This window comes from Xiphophorus maculatus, chromosome 13 (assembly GCF_002775205.1).
Source record: "Xiphophorus maculatus strain JP 163 A chromosome 13, X_maculatus-5.0-male, whole genome shotgun sequence".
NCBI classification, from domain to species: domain Eukaryota; kingdom Metazoa; phylum Chordata; class Actinopteri; order Cyprinodontiformes; family Poeciliidae; genus Xiphophorus; species Xiphophorus maculatus.
The window spans coordinates 14,223,354-14,240,577 of record NC_036455.1 but is presented as its reverse complement, the minus strand read 5'-3'; the positions used below and the strand labels follow the sequence as shown (position 1 = coordinate 14,240,577).

The window sequence follows — 17,224 nt, the reverse complement described above, 5'->3', positions numbered from 1 at the left end:
TCCCTTAATTCTCCAGAAATTGTGCTAAAGCTGAGATAAAAACTAGAAATATGTTTCCTTGTCAGGGTAATTTAAGCTCTTCTTCTCTAAAAGTTTCTCTCTGGAGCAAAAATAAAAAACGCAGCCAAAACAAAAAGCCATTTGTGTGAAAATATTAATATTCTGCGGCTGCTTGGGTGTTTCCAACTCGGCCTGAAGAACAACAGAAACTGCTTTGTTCTGCTGCAGCATCACTGGATCAAACAAACAGAACCAGGACTTTCTGTGCTGATGGACAGTTGACCAACTAAAGCGTTTCTGGAGCTTCATGTTCCCTGAAGTCAAAGCTGCGTCGATTCGGTGGGGAAGAAACACCAGATTCCCCACAACTCTTTTCTGTTTCATTTTAATTTGAAGGACAAAGATTCAAAGAACAAAAATGATTAAAATCCTTAAAACTTTTTGTTCCAATGCAAAAGGACTGAATATTTTCACCAACCTTCAAAATCCAATATGGCCGCTGTTTGAATTAAAAACAAAAAAACTTTTGTCAATATTCTGCTACATAATCTGTAAGGAAAAAAAAGTTTATTTGAAGATAAAAATGTAGCTAACTGCTACATGTGGCTAAAAGCAGCATGTGGCTAACTGGTACTTGTAGCTAACTGGTACTTGTGGCTAAAAACAGCATGTGGCTAAAAGCAGCATGTGGCTAACTGGTACTTGTAGCTAACTGGTACTTGTGGCTAACTGGTACATGTGGCTAACTGGTACTTGTGGCTAACTGGTACTTGTGGCTAAAAACAGCATGTGGCTAAAAGCAGCATGTGGCTAATTGAAGTATGTAGCTAACAATAACATGTATTTAACAGCAGCATGTGGCTACGCTAACTGCAGCTAATCCTGTCTAAAGTTAATTAGCTCAACAGAAATTGAACCATTCATGTTTCCAGATGAGGAGACCAAAGCTGCAGCCTCCACCAAGCGTTGCATGATGGGTAAATTTAGTGTCATGGTGGGGTCCCATCTCACACTGGAACATTTCCTTCTCCACCTTTGATGGATTATAACTAAGGACCAAAGATTGGTTGGAAATTTATTGGGGTCACCAGGTGTTGCACTTTGGGCACATTTTGTTTCCAGGCCTTCATCTGGGTTGCTCTCTTTCTAATTTAGCAGCAACGCATCGGCAGGACGGATGAGGGCGGCCCAACAATGGCCCCTCAGTGCTCGCCGCTCCTTTGCATCGAGTTCAGCCTCAGAGATAACCCTTGTTGTCCCCTGCGGCCGGGATGAGGCAGATGGGGTGAGGAACAATGGCCGGACCCGTGTGGAGGGCGGCAGCGACTGACACAGAATGTCTGGACCGGAGCCAGAACCAGAACCAGGCCAGATGTCTCCGCCCTCACCGACCTCACCCACCCCGCGGCGCTCCGGGGCCGAGCGACGGCCCGCCCCGACCGCGTCAGTCGGACCGAACACACCCCGAGGGAGAGGCAGAGCTGGGTGTTGGCAGCGTGGGCAGCGGATCAGAACCAGAACCCTCCGCGGCAGATATAATGGCTACAGCGAGCACCTCGGGGCAGAGCAGCTTCGGGCTTGGAAAGAAGAAGAAGAGTCCCGGTCTGATGGATCAGCTAAGCAAATTGTTTGGAGGAGAGAAGAAGAAGAGGAGCAAGGTGAGCATCTTCTGTTTCAGCGCAGCTCTGGAGTTCTTCCATCCACTAAACTTTATGATAGAAATCTTTCCAGTCTTGGGATTTGTGGGAATTTTCTGAGAACTTCAGAAAATCAAAAAACTAGTTTGATAATTACTAAAATTAATTTTGTACTCCTCCTTTTTTCTGTTGATGTTGGTGCAATTTTAATTTTAGGTTTTTTAATTTTCAGCATATTGTGGATCAGAGAACTTAGTTTAGTAACTATAAACATACTTCAAGATAAATTAGGTTTTTTGTGTTATATATTTATTTTAAGATTTTAAAAAGCATATCTGAATATTTATGCAGTTAATAAAAATGCAAGGCGAAATTTGTGTGCATGTAACTGATAAAAATATCATTTTTAAATGTTCAGGAGTGGTTGAAAAATCCAGTGTTGTGGATGGGATCGATTTAAACGCGGAGCTTTGATTATTTATTATTCATTTTAAATATGATTTTCCAGTTTTTAAGCCAAATTTAAAGAGTTTATTTTTAAATCATTTATTGTTTTCTGTAAAAACGACTACATTTTCTCAGCCGGACTGAACTCCTCTTGCTAGTCGCTCCATTTTGAGCTCCAAACGTTGTTTGTGTTTATTGTCTGTTTTTTCCGTCTCACCTGCTCAGGGGTCGTTCAGGGGTCACCTGGCCGCCTCGCCCCAGCAGCCCTCGGCCCGCCGTCGGACCAATGAAAACGCCGTGGTGCATTTCTTCAGGAGCCTTGTGAGTCTCGTTGTAAATCACACTTTCCTCATTTAACTTCTCTGCCTTCACATCACCGTTTCCTCTAATCTGCATCCTAACAGTAACTCCAGGTCACATTTTTGGAAATTTCCTGCATTTTTCCTGCAGGAGAGCAGCAGTTCCTTCACATCCTGCACTGACTGTAAAGCTGCTTGATTCTTTCGCTGCTTACTACTAATGAAAAACTGCAGGAAACGTCCATCAGAGCTTGTTGTTGTGTTTTCTCTGCCCTGTTCACTCAGTCACGCTGTCGTTGTTGTTGTCGCTCTGGTGTTTCTCCTGCAGGTTTCCTCCCCTCCTCCTAAATCCACGGTGAGTCTCACTTTTTGTTTCCCCACATTCAGCTGCAGGGTGAAGTTAGGGGAAAGAAATGCTTTAAAATGATATGAGTTTGAATCCATGAAAGATTTCTGATTATTGATAACGTTCAGCAGTTCTGGCTTTACTGCCATCTGGTGGCAGCTTTAAAGAATGCACCACAGAGTGAAAAATGCAGAGTTCTTCAGAGAAAGAACGTCACAAAGGAGGTTAAAATGTTCTCTAAACAATTATGAACCAGCTCATCCATAAAGCACAAATACCTTCAGTTTATAACCCAGAGGTTGTAAAATCAGCAGGAATCCAATTAAACTCCTTTTAATCCAAAGTTTACTGTCCTGATTTGTTGCAGAGCAGATTCAGTTTCTTAACATCACATTCATGTTGCAGCGCTGAGGTTTTTTATTTTTAGTGGTGTGATCTCGTCTGGTGGAGGAACAGAAACTGGGTGGTCCCTGCAGGACCCTCCAAAGATGGAAGCAGAGATTTTCTGAGAAGTTTGAGGCTCTTCAAAGTGGTTTATGGAGCATTACTGAGTCCTGAATGAAGAACAGAGGCAGCAGCAGCAGCAGCATATCCATCAGGCAGCTGTTGGGTTTAGTTATCGTCAGTCCCTCCAGGTTTTGGCGATTATGTGATCATGGAAATTCACGCAAAATCAACACATTCCTGCATTTTTCTACAAAAATAATCAAAAACATCAAGTTCAAGCAATACTCACTCCCACCTGCAGGTGGCAGTATTTCTTATTTCTACACTGCTGCCTGAGCCTAAGTTGAAGTCAAGTAATCGTCCAAAAATTCACATTTACTGTCATACATAAGCGCAAATGACCGAGCAAAACAGCATCATGGTTTTCCTCCTGATGGTCCGGTTGACCCGGTTCTACTGGAACCAGAACATCTGCTCCACCTGCAGCTGCTGTGGTTCTGAGTCAAACCAACCTGTTCCCCTCCTGGCCTGTGGGGGCGCTGCACCAAGAACCACTGAAGGAAACGACACAAAAACCTCTGAAGACACTGAGAGCAACTTCCTTCTTCACCAGATGGAAACAAGATGGAGGCGTCAGATTTTAGAGTTGGAGGATTTCTCTTTAGTCTTTGGCTAAAGACCAGGAGCCATTTCTGCTGCTAGCGCTAGGCTAGCACGTTAGCTTTGGTTGTATTTACCCAGAATGCCCTGCTGCTTCTGGAGCGGTCTCTGGTCCGCTTGGCGTTCACTTCAACCAAACCCAGACCGAGGTTTGGAGGACCAGAGGTCAGAGGTCGGTTAGCGTTCACACCTCACCAACCGGACCGGACTTTCTGGGAAAGTGGACTGGAGTGAATGCAGCCGTAGGATCCAAACATCAGGCATAAGATTTGCTCTGTTTATGGTTTATAGTTGTTGGTCAGAGTCCGTTTGATTTGTTGATATGTTGGCGGTTCTGCTCTGACCCGGTTCTGTTTCTGACCTCACTGTCTGTTTCTTTTTCATGTCCAGTGGAGAGAAGTCTTGGGTTTGGTATGTGACACAGTCGAACTGTGACCCTGATTAAACCCGTCTGTGGAGAACCTCCTAACCTCTGCGCCCGCGTCCCCGTTTCTGCTTTCAGTCCCACGTCGGCCATCTTTTTATACCTTGCGCCCGGTGGGACCTCATGACTCAGAAACGCCCCCTTCACTCACACACTGATCGTTTTAACAGACGGTTTGTTCAGTTTGAGAACAATCCTCTCTCCTCCTCGCTGCTTCTGGATGACTTTGAAACCTCTCAGCTATTTATGACCCGGTAAACACCTTCTCTTATAGGACCTCTCGGCCTGCTCCTCCTTCCTCCTCCTCCTCCTCTTCATCTTCTTGTTCTGTGTAACACCTCCACCTCCTTTGTGCCAGAAATAACTCACCAACCCTCCCTTTGTGCCGTTTCATCTCTCAGAGCAATTTGACGGTTGTTTCTCAGCATCTGTGGACTTCGTCTCATCCCGTCTTCCCGTTTCTTTCCCTCCTGTTTGTGTTTTTCTTCTTAAAGGTTTTCAATCATGTTATTCTGTTGCAGTAAAAGTTTAAACGTTGCTGCAGCAGAGGCACCAAACATCTGAGCCGTTTTTCTTTCAGTGTAGCAGCCATGAAGAAAACAGCTTTAGAAAATATTAAACATTTACATCCTGACAATTTCACTCTACTGTCCACAGGGAAACTTTGTTTGTACCAATCAGCAGTGGATGTTATTTTCTGCAGTGCATTAAATAGTCAGAAAGTTCAGCTCAGCGCCTGGCAAATCTACGGAAATGTTGAACTGTCAGATATTGGAAATAAATTCAGGAACAGAATCTCCTTTAATGAAAAACTTGTTATAACAAGATATAAAACTCATCTCAGTTTTTGTCTAAAATCAGAAAGCTTCTTATTAGACATAAAACATGAAACTCAATTTAACAAGTTTTGAATCTCATTTTAAGAAAGTCAGTCAGTGACAAACTATTCCTTTAGTCCTTTGTGCAACTTCAAGCATGTATTTGGTGTGGAGAACGAAGCAACTGAAAACCTGCTGATGATTCTGGTTTAGCTCAGCAGCAGCTCCATCGTCGTCATGGTGTAAAACTGCTGGGATGCTGTTTGTTCCCAGAGATGGAAATGTGACTCATTAGCTGCTGTTTCTTTACAAATGTGTGTAGATATTCCACTAATGTCCAGAAAATAGGATTTCTCCGTTATGGTGTTTCTATTGAAGAAGAAATTGTATTAAAAATGAATAAGTTTGTTCACGTGACGTCAGTAAAATAAATGAATAGATCAGGTTGTGCTTTCAGCTCACTGGGTCTTTTTCCAGGCCTCCGCGTCGCGAACCGAGAGCACGAAGTCGCCGGTCAGGAGACGCAGAGACCAAAGCACGCTGTCCAGGCTCTTCAACCTGGTGAGCTGCCTGCATGTTTGCCTCCTTTAAAGTTTCTGGTTTCCTCCCTGTGAGTCTCGGCTTCATAAACCGCGTTTTCCTGTCTGTGTTCACGCAAACGCATCAGTGACGCTCTCCGCCGAGATCAGTGAGTAGCTTCACCAGAATAAATCCATCTGCTTTTAAATCAGCCTCTTCATAATCACCTAACAGGCTTCAGAGCTGCAGCATCATCCTTTAAACGTCACACAGCCGTGGGAAAAGAAAGTACACCCCGTCTCATTCAGAAGGTTCTGAAGATCTTTCAGTCCTACTGGAAGTAAACAGAACACAAATGTTTGCAAAAAATTAAAAAAGTACACCCTTCCTCTTAGGATGGACTTAGTGGTCCGGATGTGGCTTAAAACACAACGCCAGGGTGGAAAACCATCAGCAATGGCCTGGGAGAGTTCAAAGGTCATCTCCAAACCACCTGAAGTCCATCGTTTTCCAGAGGAAGACTATTCTAACAAGATTTTTAAAAATTCTAAATTGTTGAAGAAAAAACATTTTTAAAACTGAAAAAAATTAAAAGTATAAATTTAAAAAAATTAAATATATATATATATATATGTATATATTTCAAATATTCCAAGAGGTATCAACATCTAAGCATGAAGCTCAGAGAAATGACAAAAAATTCCAGATCACCTCTACAGGTTAGCTGCTAAAAGGTCATGACCCTGATCCATCATGGCTGCCTGGAAGGATCAAAGGCAAAACCTTTTCACTCTAGAAACAAGATGGCCACCAGATTGAGGTTAGCAGGGCTGCATCTGGAGGAAGGACGGGTCTTCCGGGACAAGATGAGACCAGAGAGACAATGGACCAAAATGGAGGAAACCCAAACCCAGCAGATCAACTGTGAAGCACGGTGGTGGAGGAATGATGGCTTCAATGTTCCAGGATAGGAAGAACACAGGTGTCAAACTCCAGACCTGAAACTTTAGATGTTTCTCTTCGTCAACAGACCTGAATCAAAAAGTAGAACATCAGCGCTCTGAGGAACTTGCACCAAGAGCCTCTGAAGGAAACGACAAAAACATCTGAAGACACTGAGAGCAACTTCTAAAATGGAGGAGTCAGATTTTAGCAGGTTTCTCTTTAGTCTTAGGCTAAAGGCCACGAGCCATTTCTCCCGCTAGCGCTAGGCTAGCATGTTTGTTAGCAATGCATTTACCCAGAATGCCCCTGCCTGTCGTCCAATTTTCTGCTTTAGACCACTTGGCGTTCACATATGGATTTGAACCGCATCAGAGCAAACCCAGACCAGAGTTTGAGTTTTTGGTTCAGTTACACATTCACACCTCACCAAACAAACCGTGTTTTCTACACAAATAGCAAAGGGGGCGGGGCTTGTTCTGCAGCCACTGATTGGCCAAAATTGGGTCCAAACTGGGTCATCGGCAGGACAATAATTCCAAACACAGCGGTCGGTTAATGGCCTACTCAAAGACCAGACCTCAACCTGACTGAAATGCGACATTTGTTGATAAATATCGGTTATTTCGGAAAGATTGTGGACTTTCTCATCCCCATGACTGTAGATGCAAAAATCCATCATTCATCTGTTTTCAAACAGCTTCTGACATCCGGTGTTTCTGGACAGAAAGACTGTTTTTTAACCTCCTGTCTTTGTCTCTCAGGGAGAAACCAAGTCCCGTCCACCCCCAAAACGCTGGAGCACCATCTTCTAAGCTCTCCGCCGACCTCCACCGCTTAGATCCGACGGGACCAGAACAACACCAGGAAGGAGAGGCGGATCCGCAGGAGTCAGACCCACAACCTCAACAAATGTTAACCGACTAACGCAACGCCTCTCCAGACTGAGACACGGATTTTTGTAAAATCTGGAGAAAAGTAAAGTTTGACTTTGTTGCTTCTAAATGTTTGAATGTTTCTGAACCGTCCTGTTTCCGTCTGCGGTTCCTTCTGTCTCGGCTTCCTGCCTGAGTGACGTGTCGTTGCTGTCGCTGATTTTTAGTTTTAATCAGAACTTTATCTCTCTTCAAACACCAGTTTAAATATCCAATAGATTTATTTGTTCTGGTAAGATTTGATGCAGCTTCATGTTTCAGGTACTGTAAGATGCAAAATGTTACACGGCCCTTTTCACTGCACTGTAACTAATTCCTAATCTCATGATGTATGTTCCTCCTAATGAAGGTTTTAAGAAGAATGTGTGTCGTCTGAGCTGATGGTTAAACTGTAAGTGAATCAGAGGTTTTAGTCGAGTGAGGAGATCAGAGCTGTAGGCAGCATGTTGGGTTCAAGTGTTATGCTAAATAATTTCTCATTTGTTTTCATAAGTTTGTTCTAACAGAAAAAACTGTAAATATCTGTTTATCCTCCCTGATGTTTATGTGAAACAGCTGCGCATCGTAACAGAAACTCGTTCAGTCTCGTCTTTAATAAACGGTCAGTAAATGTTTCTTCACACCAACCAGCCTGTTTGTTGCATAAATGATTTTTTCACACTGCTGGTCAATTATCCTTAAATTATGTGAAAAAAGTTAACTAGATTATGTCACAAAGACATATGGAGGAGAGGCAGAGTGCAAAACCTGCAGACAGAAACCAGGGAACAAAAGCACACTGTAAAAATCCAAACCAAATCAGATGAAAAACAAAAACTCGGTGTGTGTGTGTGTGTGTGTGTGTGTGTTTTCTGGATTATAGAGCATATTAGGACCTTTCATGGGATTACACCAACCTTCTGAAGACCGATGTCTACGGTGGTTAAGGTTAGGAATATTGACTTGATGAGGCTCATCTGTCAGCAGGTTAAAGCCACATTTCTGTATTAAAATAATTTTTTCTGGTCTGATGTGATGTTCTAATCTTACATGTCATGTTTTCATTCACTATAAGCAGAAAATCATCAATATTAACAAGAATAAAGGTGTAAAAACATCAGCATGTGTGGAATTAATCTATCTCGTGTTTTATTTATTTAACAAATGAATGGAAGAAACACAAAGTCCTAATAATGATATAAATACAAACTAAATGCAGTTTCCAATTTAATTTATAAATTACAGTCATAAAGACTATATTGGTTAGATAACTAGTTGATTTGGTGTCTAGTTAGCGTTTTGGCTAACGGACCTTTTGCTTGAACACCTTGTAGTTTAGCTAGTTAGAGAGTATTTGGTCATTTGGCTTGTTGGATGGTTTGTTGGTCAACTATCTAAATACACTAAAAGTAACTTTTGGACCAAACTTATTCACACAAAGAAAATCTTCAACTGAAAATTGCCTTATTGACCTGTTTGCTAGTTAGATAGTTTGCTAGTTAACTAGCTAGCTGTCTGACTAGCTTGCTTTCCACCCATCTAGCTGTTTAGCTAGTTTAAAATATGTTTAGAAAACAGGTAAGAAGAGTAACTGAACTGCACCGCCCTGCTGGTTGCTGAAAGATAAACACAAATAAATTATTTATGGTTTTAGTTACATCACTTGATTAACGACCTCATTAATCCAATTAATTTACAGATTTGAGCACCAACAGCATTTTGATATGAAAATAAACATGAAGTATTGTTGAAAAGTCTCTTTATGAGCATTTCTCATGGACAAAGAAGCCCATTACTCCATAAAAACTCCCACACGTTGCTGTGAAACCCTGTGGAGGTCGACCATCTGCCTGGGACACGAACGCTCCCCAGAGCTCGGCTTCAGCAGCCATGAGTCACAACGTCTCAACTTTCTCTTTATTAGAAAATTCATCTCTGATCTGAGAGCACGACAAGCTCAAATCTACACCAATCAGTGGTGGTTGTATGTCTGTGTTAATAATTTTTTATTTTATTTTATTTGAAATGAAATTACTCTATAAAACTTCATAATCAAGCTGTGACACCAGAAATGCCGCTGCAGCTGGTCCTGCTACGGTTTGAGGTCTCTGTCTCTCTGTTTTTGATAAATGGCATCAAAAGTTTCTTCCACATTTTCCCCAGATTTCTGATTGTAATGCAGTCGACTGCCTCCCACGTCTCAGGAGAAAACGGCAGCAATCTGCGCACCCAGTAGAAACGCCTCACTGCTTGTGCAACTACAACTCAGCCTTTAAGAAAGGGGCTAGTGAGGTTTTCCCAAAGATTTATAATGTTTTTGTAACAAATGTACAGTTAATATACCCAACATTGACTCATATTAAGTGTTTTATTACAGTTTCTTCCAGTTAAAAGGGAGTTTTTCCTCTTTATTTTCACACATTCTCAGAGGAGAGAATGGTTACAATCAGCAGGTTTCCTTAGTTTATCTATATCTACTGTATATGTCTATATGTCTGTATCTCTAGTTCTAGTCGGTCTCTGCTGCTCTTGATAATTAAATACGTCGCAGACAAAAACTGACAGAAAAACATTTTAATAAATTTATTTCAGTTCAAATGAATAACTTATGTGCAAAAAGCAAATTAACTTAATTTCCAAAGAGGAAATTGGCAGCAGAGCTCAGGATTCCTGCAGCCTGGAGGACGTTTAGCTCTCGCTGAATCGCTCGGCTGCTTCCTCCTTGAAGACATGACCAACAGAGCCCAGATCCTGAGGCGGCGCTCCCAGGATCCCGGGAACGTCGCCCAGCAGTCCGCCCATCCCATCGTCCTCCACCTTCACCTGTCCCGCCGCCACGAACACTTCCCCGTCATCAAACCCCAACCCGTATCTGTCTTCCAGCTCCGCCGCCGTCGCCGTAGCGACACCGCCGCCCGCAGAGGCCAGCCTCTGGCACCGCGCCTGGTGGCGCAGGAAGCTGTCTCTCCACACTACCTTCTTCCCACACAGGCTGCACTCGTAGGGCCGCAGGCCGCCGTGGGTCTTCAGGTGCTTGGTCAGGTGGTGCTTCATCTTGAAGGACTTGGTGCAGACGGGGCAGCCGAACGGCCGCAGGTTGAGGTGCTGCATCTTCACGTGGCGGTCCCGCATGCTCTTCAGTGTGTACGCCTTCCCGCAGTGGCACAGATGGACCTTCCCCGCGTAGCCGCCGGCGCCGGATGCCGAGGACGAGGAGGACGGCGTCGGCGGGGAGGGAGGCTGGGGAGGAAACGCGGCGGAGGACGACGGCCAGTTCCCATCCGCCATGTTGAAGTCTGGGGACAGCAGAGGACGCTGGGAGACGTGTCCCGTCCCGTCCTCGATCTCATCGAACGAGCCGAAGCACTCCAAGTCTACGTCTCCGTCATCTTCCTCCTCTTCGTCAGGCCAGGAGCCGCACGGCGGACCCAGAGCGCCCGGTCCACTAGCGGGGACGTCGGGGACCTGAGAGGACGGGTCGTCTCTCTGGAGTCTGTCCTTCATCAGATCCATAGTCTGCCTCCCAGCAGAACGCCCACCATCCTCAGCGTCGCCTGGAACCCGAAGATCTGCAGGAAAAACAGGAAAACGCCTCAAAATGCGGCCGAGAAGATGCTCAGAGCTGAACTTTGACCTTTAAAGGTATTATGTGTTTTCCAGACACATGGTGCCATTGAAGTAACTATGTTACCTTCAGTTATCACAATGCTGTACATATCAAATATAACTTAAAAGAAATTTGACTTCCTAATTTGACGCCTTCAAATTGGGTCTCTGTCTCTTTAAGAAGCTCCTGTTCTTTCTGAAGCTCCGCCTCCAGGAAGTCGGCCCAACATGGCTCCTTTATTATCCCGTTAACGTTTTCACCAGCGTCGCTCTGAGCAGCAGCTTCTATAATAGCTCAGCTAAACAAACACCTGCTGGAGGAGGAGATTAATTTAATCTTAGAAATTAACGAGTTTTTTCTTGTTAATTTTCAACTCTGAGGTCAGAAATGTTTCAGTTTTTTTCTAGAAAATTTGTGAGTTTTTGCCAATTTTTTCCTTTCAAACTCAGAAAGTTTCTTGTCTTTTCTAGAAAATTTCTGACATTAATCAACAATTTCTGAGCTTTTTGGCAGGAATGTATTCCTCTAGTTTTTTTTCTGTGATGGCGGTCCGGATTCGCCTTGGCTGTTTCTCCCTCTGGTTCCTACCGATCTGTGTGAAGCCGCCCTTCGTCTCCTCCTCTTCCTCCCCGACTCCTTCATCAGCCTCCGTTCCTCTCGTGGCGTTCCTCCTCCTCTCCTGGGTCTCCTCTCCGCGCTGCTGGAACCGGACCTTCTGCTTTGGTGCCTCGGCGGCCGGAACCACGCCCAGGTACCGGCCGCTGTGGCCCGGTCCGTCGTGGCCCAACGGGCCCGGTTTGGCCGGGCTCGTGATCCATTCCTCCTGGCAGCCGGGCGGCTCTCTCTGCGGGTAACTTGGGAGTCCGTCCAGCTGGGAGTCGGCCGGGTTCTGCTCGGAGGACGGCCGCGGCCGGGTCCACCTCGCCTCCTGCTGCGGCCGCCGCCATGTCGCCAGTGGCGGCAGCGCATCCGGCTTCCTGTCCCTGCGGCGGCCTTCTCGCTCGGCGTACAGGCACTCGGTGCTGCTGGGCGACTGCTGGCGGGACGCCGACCCGGCCGCCGACCCGGCCGCGGCGCAGGGCTCCGTGGACGGACGCGGCCGCTTCAGGATCTCGGTGCATTTGTCAACGATGTGCCACATTTGGAGGAAGCTGGCCACGGTGACGTAGTTGACGATGTCGTCGTGGATGATGCTCAGCTGGCCGGTGTAGGCAGAACTCAGGACACTCTGGAAGGCGACCGGGTCCAAAACGGAGGGAAGCGACACAGTCGTTACGTTCTTCAGTAACACCTGAGAGAAAAACACCTGGTTACAGAACAGATTATGACAGGCAGGGTTCCCCCACTCCATCGTAAGCCTGGCGGGCCTCCAGGCTCGACTTGTGCTCAGGCTAAACTTTGTTTACTTATTTTAGTTTTGTTTTTATGTTTGCCTTTTTAGACTTGAAGTTTCGGTTTTGTTAACCATGTCTTCCAATATCACATAACTATGTGATATTTTTAAAATTCCTACTTTGACTCAAAACCACCAGGATCAGGAAGTTTTCCGGGGGAAATCCCTGACAAGTAAACGATTAATGATTCATTTAAGGTTGACCAAGTAACAATTAATCAATAAGGACAACATTTTTCAGAATATAATAAATAAACAACATTATTTTGTGTCTGCTGTATTAAATACTAAATAAATAAAACAAAAATTGTGGTTTTCCAACATTATTACACTTTCATATATTTATAAAACAGCAGAACATGAACTTCTGGGGTTGCTGAATAAAAAGATAAAAGGAATAAAAAGTGAAACACCTCATTTCTCATCAATAGAGAAATATTCATACAGATAGTCTCAATTGCTCTTTTCTCTATGAAGTGCATTAATTCACCACAGACCTCAAAACCAACCAGCATCCAGTCATTACATCATTACGACAGCATATTAAGGCCATTAGAGGTAGAAATGGAGGAATAAATGTCCACTAAAACTTCACAAGTTTTGAAATTAAAATATTTTTAAAAATTACTAGAAAAAACAAGAACATTTCTGAGTTTGAAAAGTCAAAACTTTGTTAAAAAAAAAACTAATTTTTTATTTTAATCTCAGACATTTTCTTGAAAAAGTAAACCTGGAAATTTCTGAGTTAAAGAGTCAAAAAAATTTGACTTTTGAAAACAATTTTCAAGTTTTTTTTAGAAGATTTTTTATATTAATCTCAAAATTTCTGAGTTTTTGGCAGAAACTTTTTGCATCCCATATTGAACTTTTGGTTTCTCTTTCCTGTATGCCTCCACCATTTTTGTTTTTGTATCAACTGGCTCCCTTAAGGATGACCAGCGGCTCCCTCTGGTGGGTGGAGGCCAAACTACAACAGTAAAGGACAGTTTGAGCAAAAGTTATTAATCAACTGGAACTCATTTTAATTTAATAAATCAATAATAGTTAACACCTGGGTGTCTTTTCACTTTCGGGTGAGAAAAGAGTCAGCGAACACCAAGGAACCCACCTGGTCGTGGAAGTAAGGCGAGGATGCAGCGAGGACGCAGCGATGGGCCCTGAACACCTGACCTTGAACCTGGATGGAAAGGTCGCACAGCCGGCCTTCCTCACGCTGCCGGTTCAGGTTGTCCAGAACGGCGGCACGGACGCCGGGAAAACACACCTGGACGGTCAAAGAGGGCGGAGCCACGGAGTCGCAGCAAGTCGGGTCCATGACGACACAGAAACTACAAACATGAAGCAAATATATCTGTCAGATGTTGATCTGAATTATCTCGCTTAACCTTCAATTATAGGTTCATGCAGAACCAAAGAATGTTTTCATCCTCATGTCTGATTTAGGTTTTTACTCTGGTTGCTTTTACTTTAATATATCCATATTCATGGGAATAATTAATCAGGAGTTTTCAAAGTTTTGTGGTCCAGAGTATCCAGGTGTTGATGCAATGCCAAGATGGAAAGACATCAGCAATCTATGAAAGGTCAAAGGGCATCTCCAGCCATCTGAAGTCCATTATTCCCAAGACTTTCTGAAATTTTAAAATAAAAAATTGTTTTTTATAAAAAAATTAAATACATAAAAAAAATAATAATAATAAACTAAACAAATGATGGGGGGCGTGCTGTGGTGGCGTAGCGGTTAGCGCGACCCGTATTTGGAGGCCTTCAGTCCTCGACGCGGACGACATTTGCCGCATGTCTTCCCCGTTTCCTGTCAGCCTGCTGTCATATAAGGGGCACTAGAGCCACAAAAGACCCTGGAGGGGTAAAAAAAAACTAAACACATGATGTAAAAGAAAATAGATTTTAAAAAATAATTTTAAAACATCAAAACATTCAATAGATTATTCCCAATATATTTTAAATGAAAGAAAAATATTCCAAAAATTTTAATTATTGTTTTTATCTGTAAAAATACATTTTAAAAAATTAAACAATAAAAATATAAGTTAAGTTAAATTGAGATACAATCAAAGTATTTAAAATAAATTAAAATATAATATTAACAATGCAAAAATTGAGATAAAAACAAAAACAAAAGATTATTCCAAAAACAATATATTTTTAAATCAAAATTATAATTTTTTTTCAGTAAAAAATATTTAAAAATTGAAACAATAAAAATGTAACAGAAAAATAATTACATAAAAAATGTATATCACATATTAAACAAAAGATTATCCCCAAGATAACAAAATATTTTTTTAAAATTAAGATAATTGAAAATATAAAAGTTTACGTTAATTAAAAAAAAGAACCAAAATTTGCTAGTGTTTGACAGCAGAAGCAGCAGAAAATCTACAACAAAACGGCTTACAAAGAAATAAAACAAGGTGCTGCTGTGGCCTAGTCAAAGTCTGGATCTCAATCTGAAATGAGAGCTGAGAAGGAATAAATGTCTGTGCACAGACCGGAAGTCCTCAGGTAACGAGGCCAGACAGAACCTGTTGCTGAAAGAGGTTTTACCTGCAGGTGGATCCGGAAGTGGATTGTTTTTAACAACGCAGAGTAAAATATGTAAATTAATCTGATTTCACAGTTACGTAGCATCCGCGCTGCTTCAGCACCAAACAGGGCCGATAATATGATTTCCGACTGAAGGTTCGGGTTATAACTGATCATCTGTTTGGTCTCTGAGAGTCTGCCGAAGTTTAATGGTTTATTTTATTGTTATTTACAGCCTGGTTCCGCTTCAGCCACTCGTTCCCACTTCCTGATTTATGCTAACCTGTTAGCCGCTAGCTGCTAGCTCCGTTAGCCTGGTTACCTTTGATGGTTTCTCCGCTCTACGGTTGGTGACGGTGTTCTCGGTTATTCCCAAAACAACATCGCCGTTTCTCACATTACTCCTTATGTTCCAGGTGTCAACTACCACCGCCTGCTTGGGACAAAATACTTCAAGCTAGTCCTGCAGAAGCTGATGCTGCGTTCAGTGTTACTGGGAAATAGTGAATTACGATTCAAATGTCCTCCGTTCACTTGTTAGAACAAGAACAACTCGGATAGTTGACAGTTGGATTTGATAAATTAATGTTAAAATGTTGCTGCACGTTGATAATTAAAATAAATAGCACAGTTAATGATTACATCATGCAAACATATGTAAAAACGTAGTTTCTTCTTAATCAAACGTACAAAGCTAACAAGCTCTGGTATGTTTTAAGTTAGTGATTCAAAATGTCTAAATATAATCCTAGACAAATCTACCCTAATTGTCATCCAACGCGACCGCAATGCTCCATTTTAAACGTTTACTTCAAGTCGATATTGGAAATTCCGAGTTTCCGGGAGCACGTGAACGCAACATAACGGTCCACTCTGAGCTAACGCAGCAACTTGATCCTGAAAGCGCAGTGAGAGAAACGGACCTGATTACAGCCCAAAACACGTCGGGGGGTAAAACTGCTTCACTGGGAGAGGCTGGGGCATCTACTGGATATTTTACCCATTTGCCTGACATTTCTGTTTAAAATGTCATTTTTTATTCATGTAAAATGTTCTGAGATGCTGAATTTTGGGGTTTTATTATTTATGAGTCAGAAACATCAAAACTACAAGAAATAGAGGTTTGAAATATTTGTGTAATGAATATAATAGATTAGTTTTACTTTCTGAAATGAGGACAAAAATACAATTGCACTGATTTTCTGAGCAAAAACGTATAAAACTACGAGGGACCCATAAGCTAAATATTTATTTTCCAAAGTAAATATTTGAGTTTCAAACTATTTAATTTCAAAACTAAATATTGAGCTCAGACCTAAATATTCATCTTGCTAATTATATTTTGTAAATATAGATATTGTACATATTTAGCAACTATGAGATAAATATTTAGTTTGTTGTTAAACATTTAGCTAGCAAGCTAACTAGCTATTGCTTGCTATTTCGGTTGAAAGATAACAATTTAAGTCTGAAGTAAATATTTAGTATGGAAAATAAATAAATAGTTTGAAAACTAAATGTTTAGTTTGGAAAATAGATATTTAAGCATTTATTTTTCAAACTAAATGTTTATCTCTAAATAAAATATTTATTTTGCAAACTAAATGTTTAGCTTCCTTAGTAAATATTTAATTCAAATGTTAAATATTTAGGTTTTAAATTAAATATTTTGCTGGTGAATAAAATATTTAGTTTGAAACTCAAACATTTGTAAATGTAGGAATGACATGGTGAAAATGACATGATGAACATGACATGGTGAAAATGACATGATGAACATGACATGGTGAAAATGACATGATGAACATGACATGGTGAAACTTATTTTGTAATTTAACACACGTTTTATAATGAAACTAAATAAACCAAATTATTCATATTTTTTATGTAAATTTACGAACTTCTGAATCTGAACCTTTAACTTTGTTTTGCTCTGTATTTTGCGCGGTGATTGTTGCAGAGGAATTATTATGCTGGTTGTTAATAATCACGTTTTTATCTCAGATGTTGCGGAAAATAACAGGAAACGCTGAAGCTCTGGATAATTCCTGCAAACTCTCAGAATCCCAGTATGAAGAAATCTCAGAGATCCAAACAAAGAACAGACTGTACTGTCTGATAACTCTATACACACACACACACACACACACACACACACACACACACACACACACACACACACACACACACACACACACACACACACACACAGAGAGAGAGAAAT

General features: G+C 41.9%; 2 protein-coding genes across 7 annotated transcripts; one reads left to right on the top strand and one right to left on the bottom strand.

Annotated features, from left to right (window-relative positions):
• Positions 1 to 1,280: 1,280 nt before the first annotated feature.
• On the top strand, positions 1,281 to 8,573 carry LOC102237303 (myelin basic protein-like). Of its 5 annotated transcripts, XM_005811782.2 has the most exons (7): positions 1,281 to 1,658; positions 2,310 to 2,405; positions 2,712 to 2,738; positions 4,227 to 4,247; positions 5,556 to 5,639; positions 5,746 to 5,766; positions 7,304 to 8,573. In XM_005811782.2, the coding sequence occupies exons 1-6, from the start codon at positions 1,296 to 1,298 to the stop codon at positions 5,746 to 5,748; spliced, it is 594 nt and encodes a 197-aa protein (XP_005811839.2). In that variant the 5' UTR covers positions 1,281 to 1,295; the 3' UTR covers positions 5,749 to 5,766; positions 7,304 to 8,573. The 5 variants fall into 5 exon arrangements, with proteins under 5 accessions (XP_005811839.2, XP_005811841.2, XP_005811837.2 ...); XM_005811784.2 differs by lacking the exon at positions 4,227 to 4,247; XM_005811780.2 differs by lacking the exon at positions 5,746 to 5,766.
• A 1,439-nt stretch (positions 8,574 to 10,012) lies between these two features.
• LOC102220037 (zinc finger and BTB domain-containing protein 22-like) lies at positions 10,013 to 16,374 on the bottom strand. 2 transcript variants are annotated; one of them, XM_023344958.1, is made up of 4 exons: positions 15,284 to 16,374; positions 13,562 to 13,781; positions 11,649 to 12,351; positions 10,013 to 11,022 (listed from the first exon to the last, which is right to left on the bottom strand). In XM_023344958.1, the coding sequence occupies exons 2-4, from the start codon at positions 13,766 to 13,768 to the stop codon at positions 10,142 to 10,144; spliced, it is 1,791 nt and encodes a 596-aa protein (XP_023200726.1). In that variant the 5' UTR covers positions 13,769 to 13,781; positions 15,284 to 16,374; the 3' UTR covers positions 10,013 to 10,141. The 2 variants fall into 2 exon arrangements, with proteins under 2 accessions (XP_023200726.1, XP_023200725.1); XM_023344957.1 differs by having other exon boundaries at positions 15,323 to 16,373.
• Between the last annotated feature and the right edge of the window lie 850 nt (positions 16,375 to 17,224).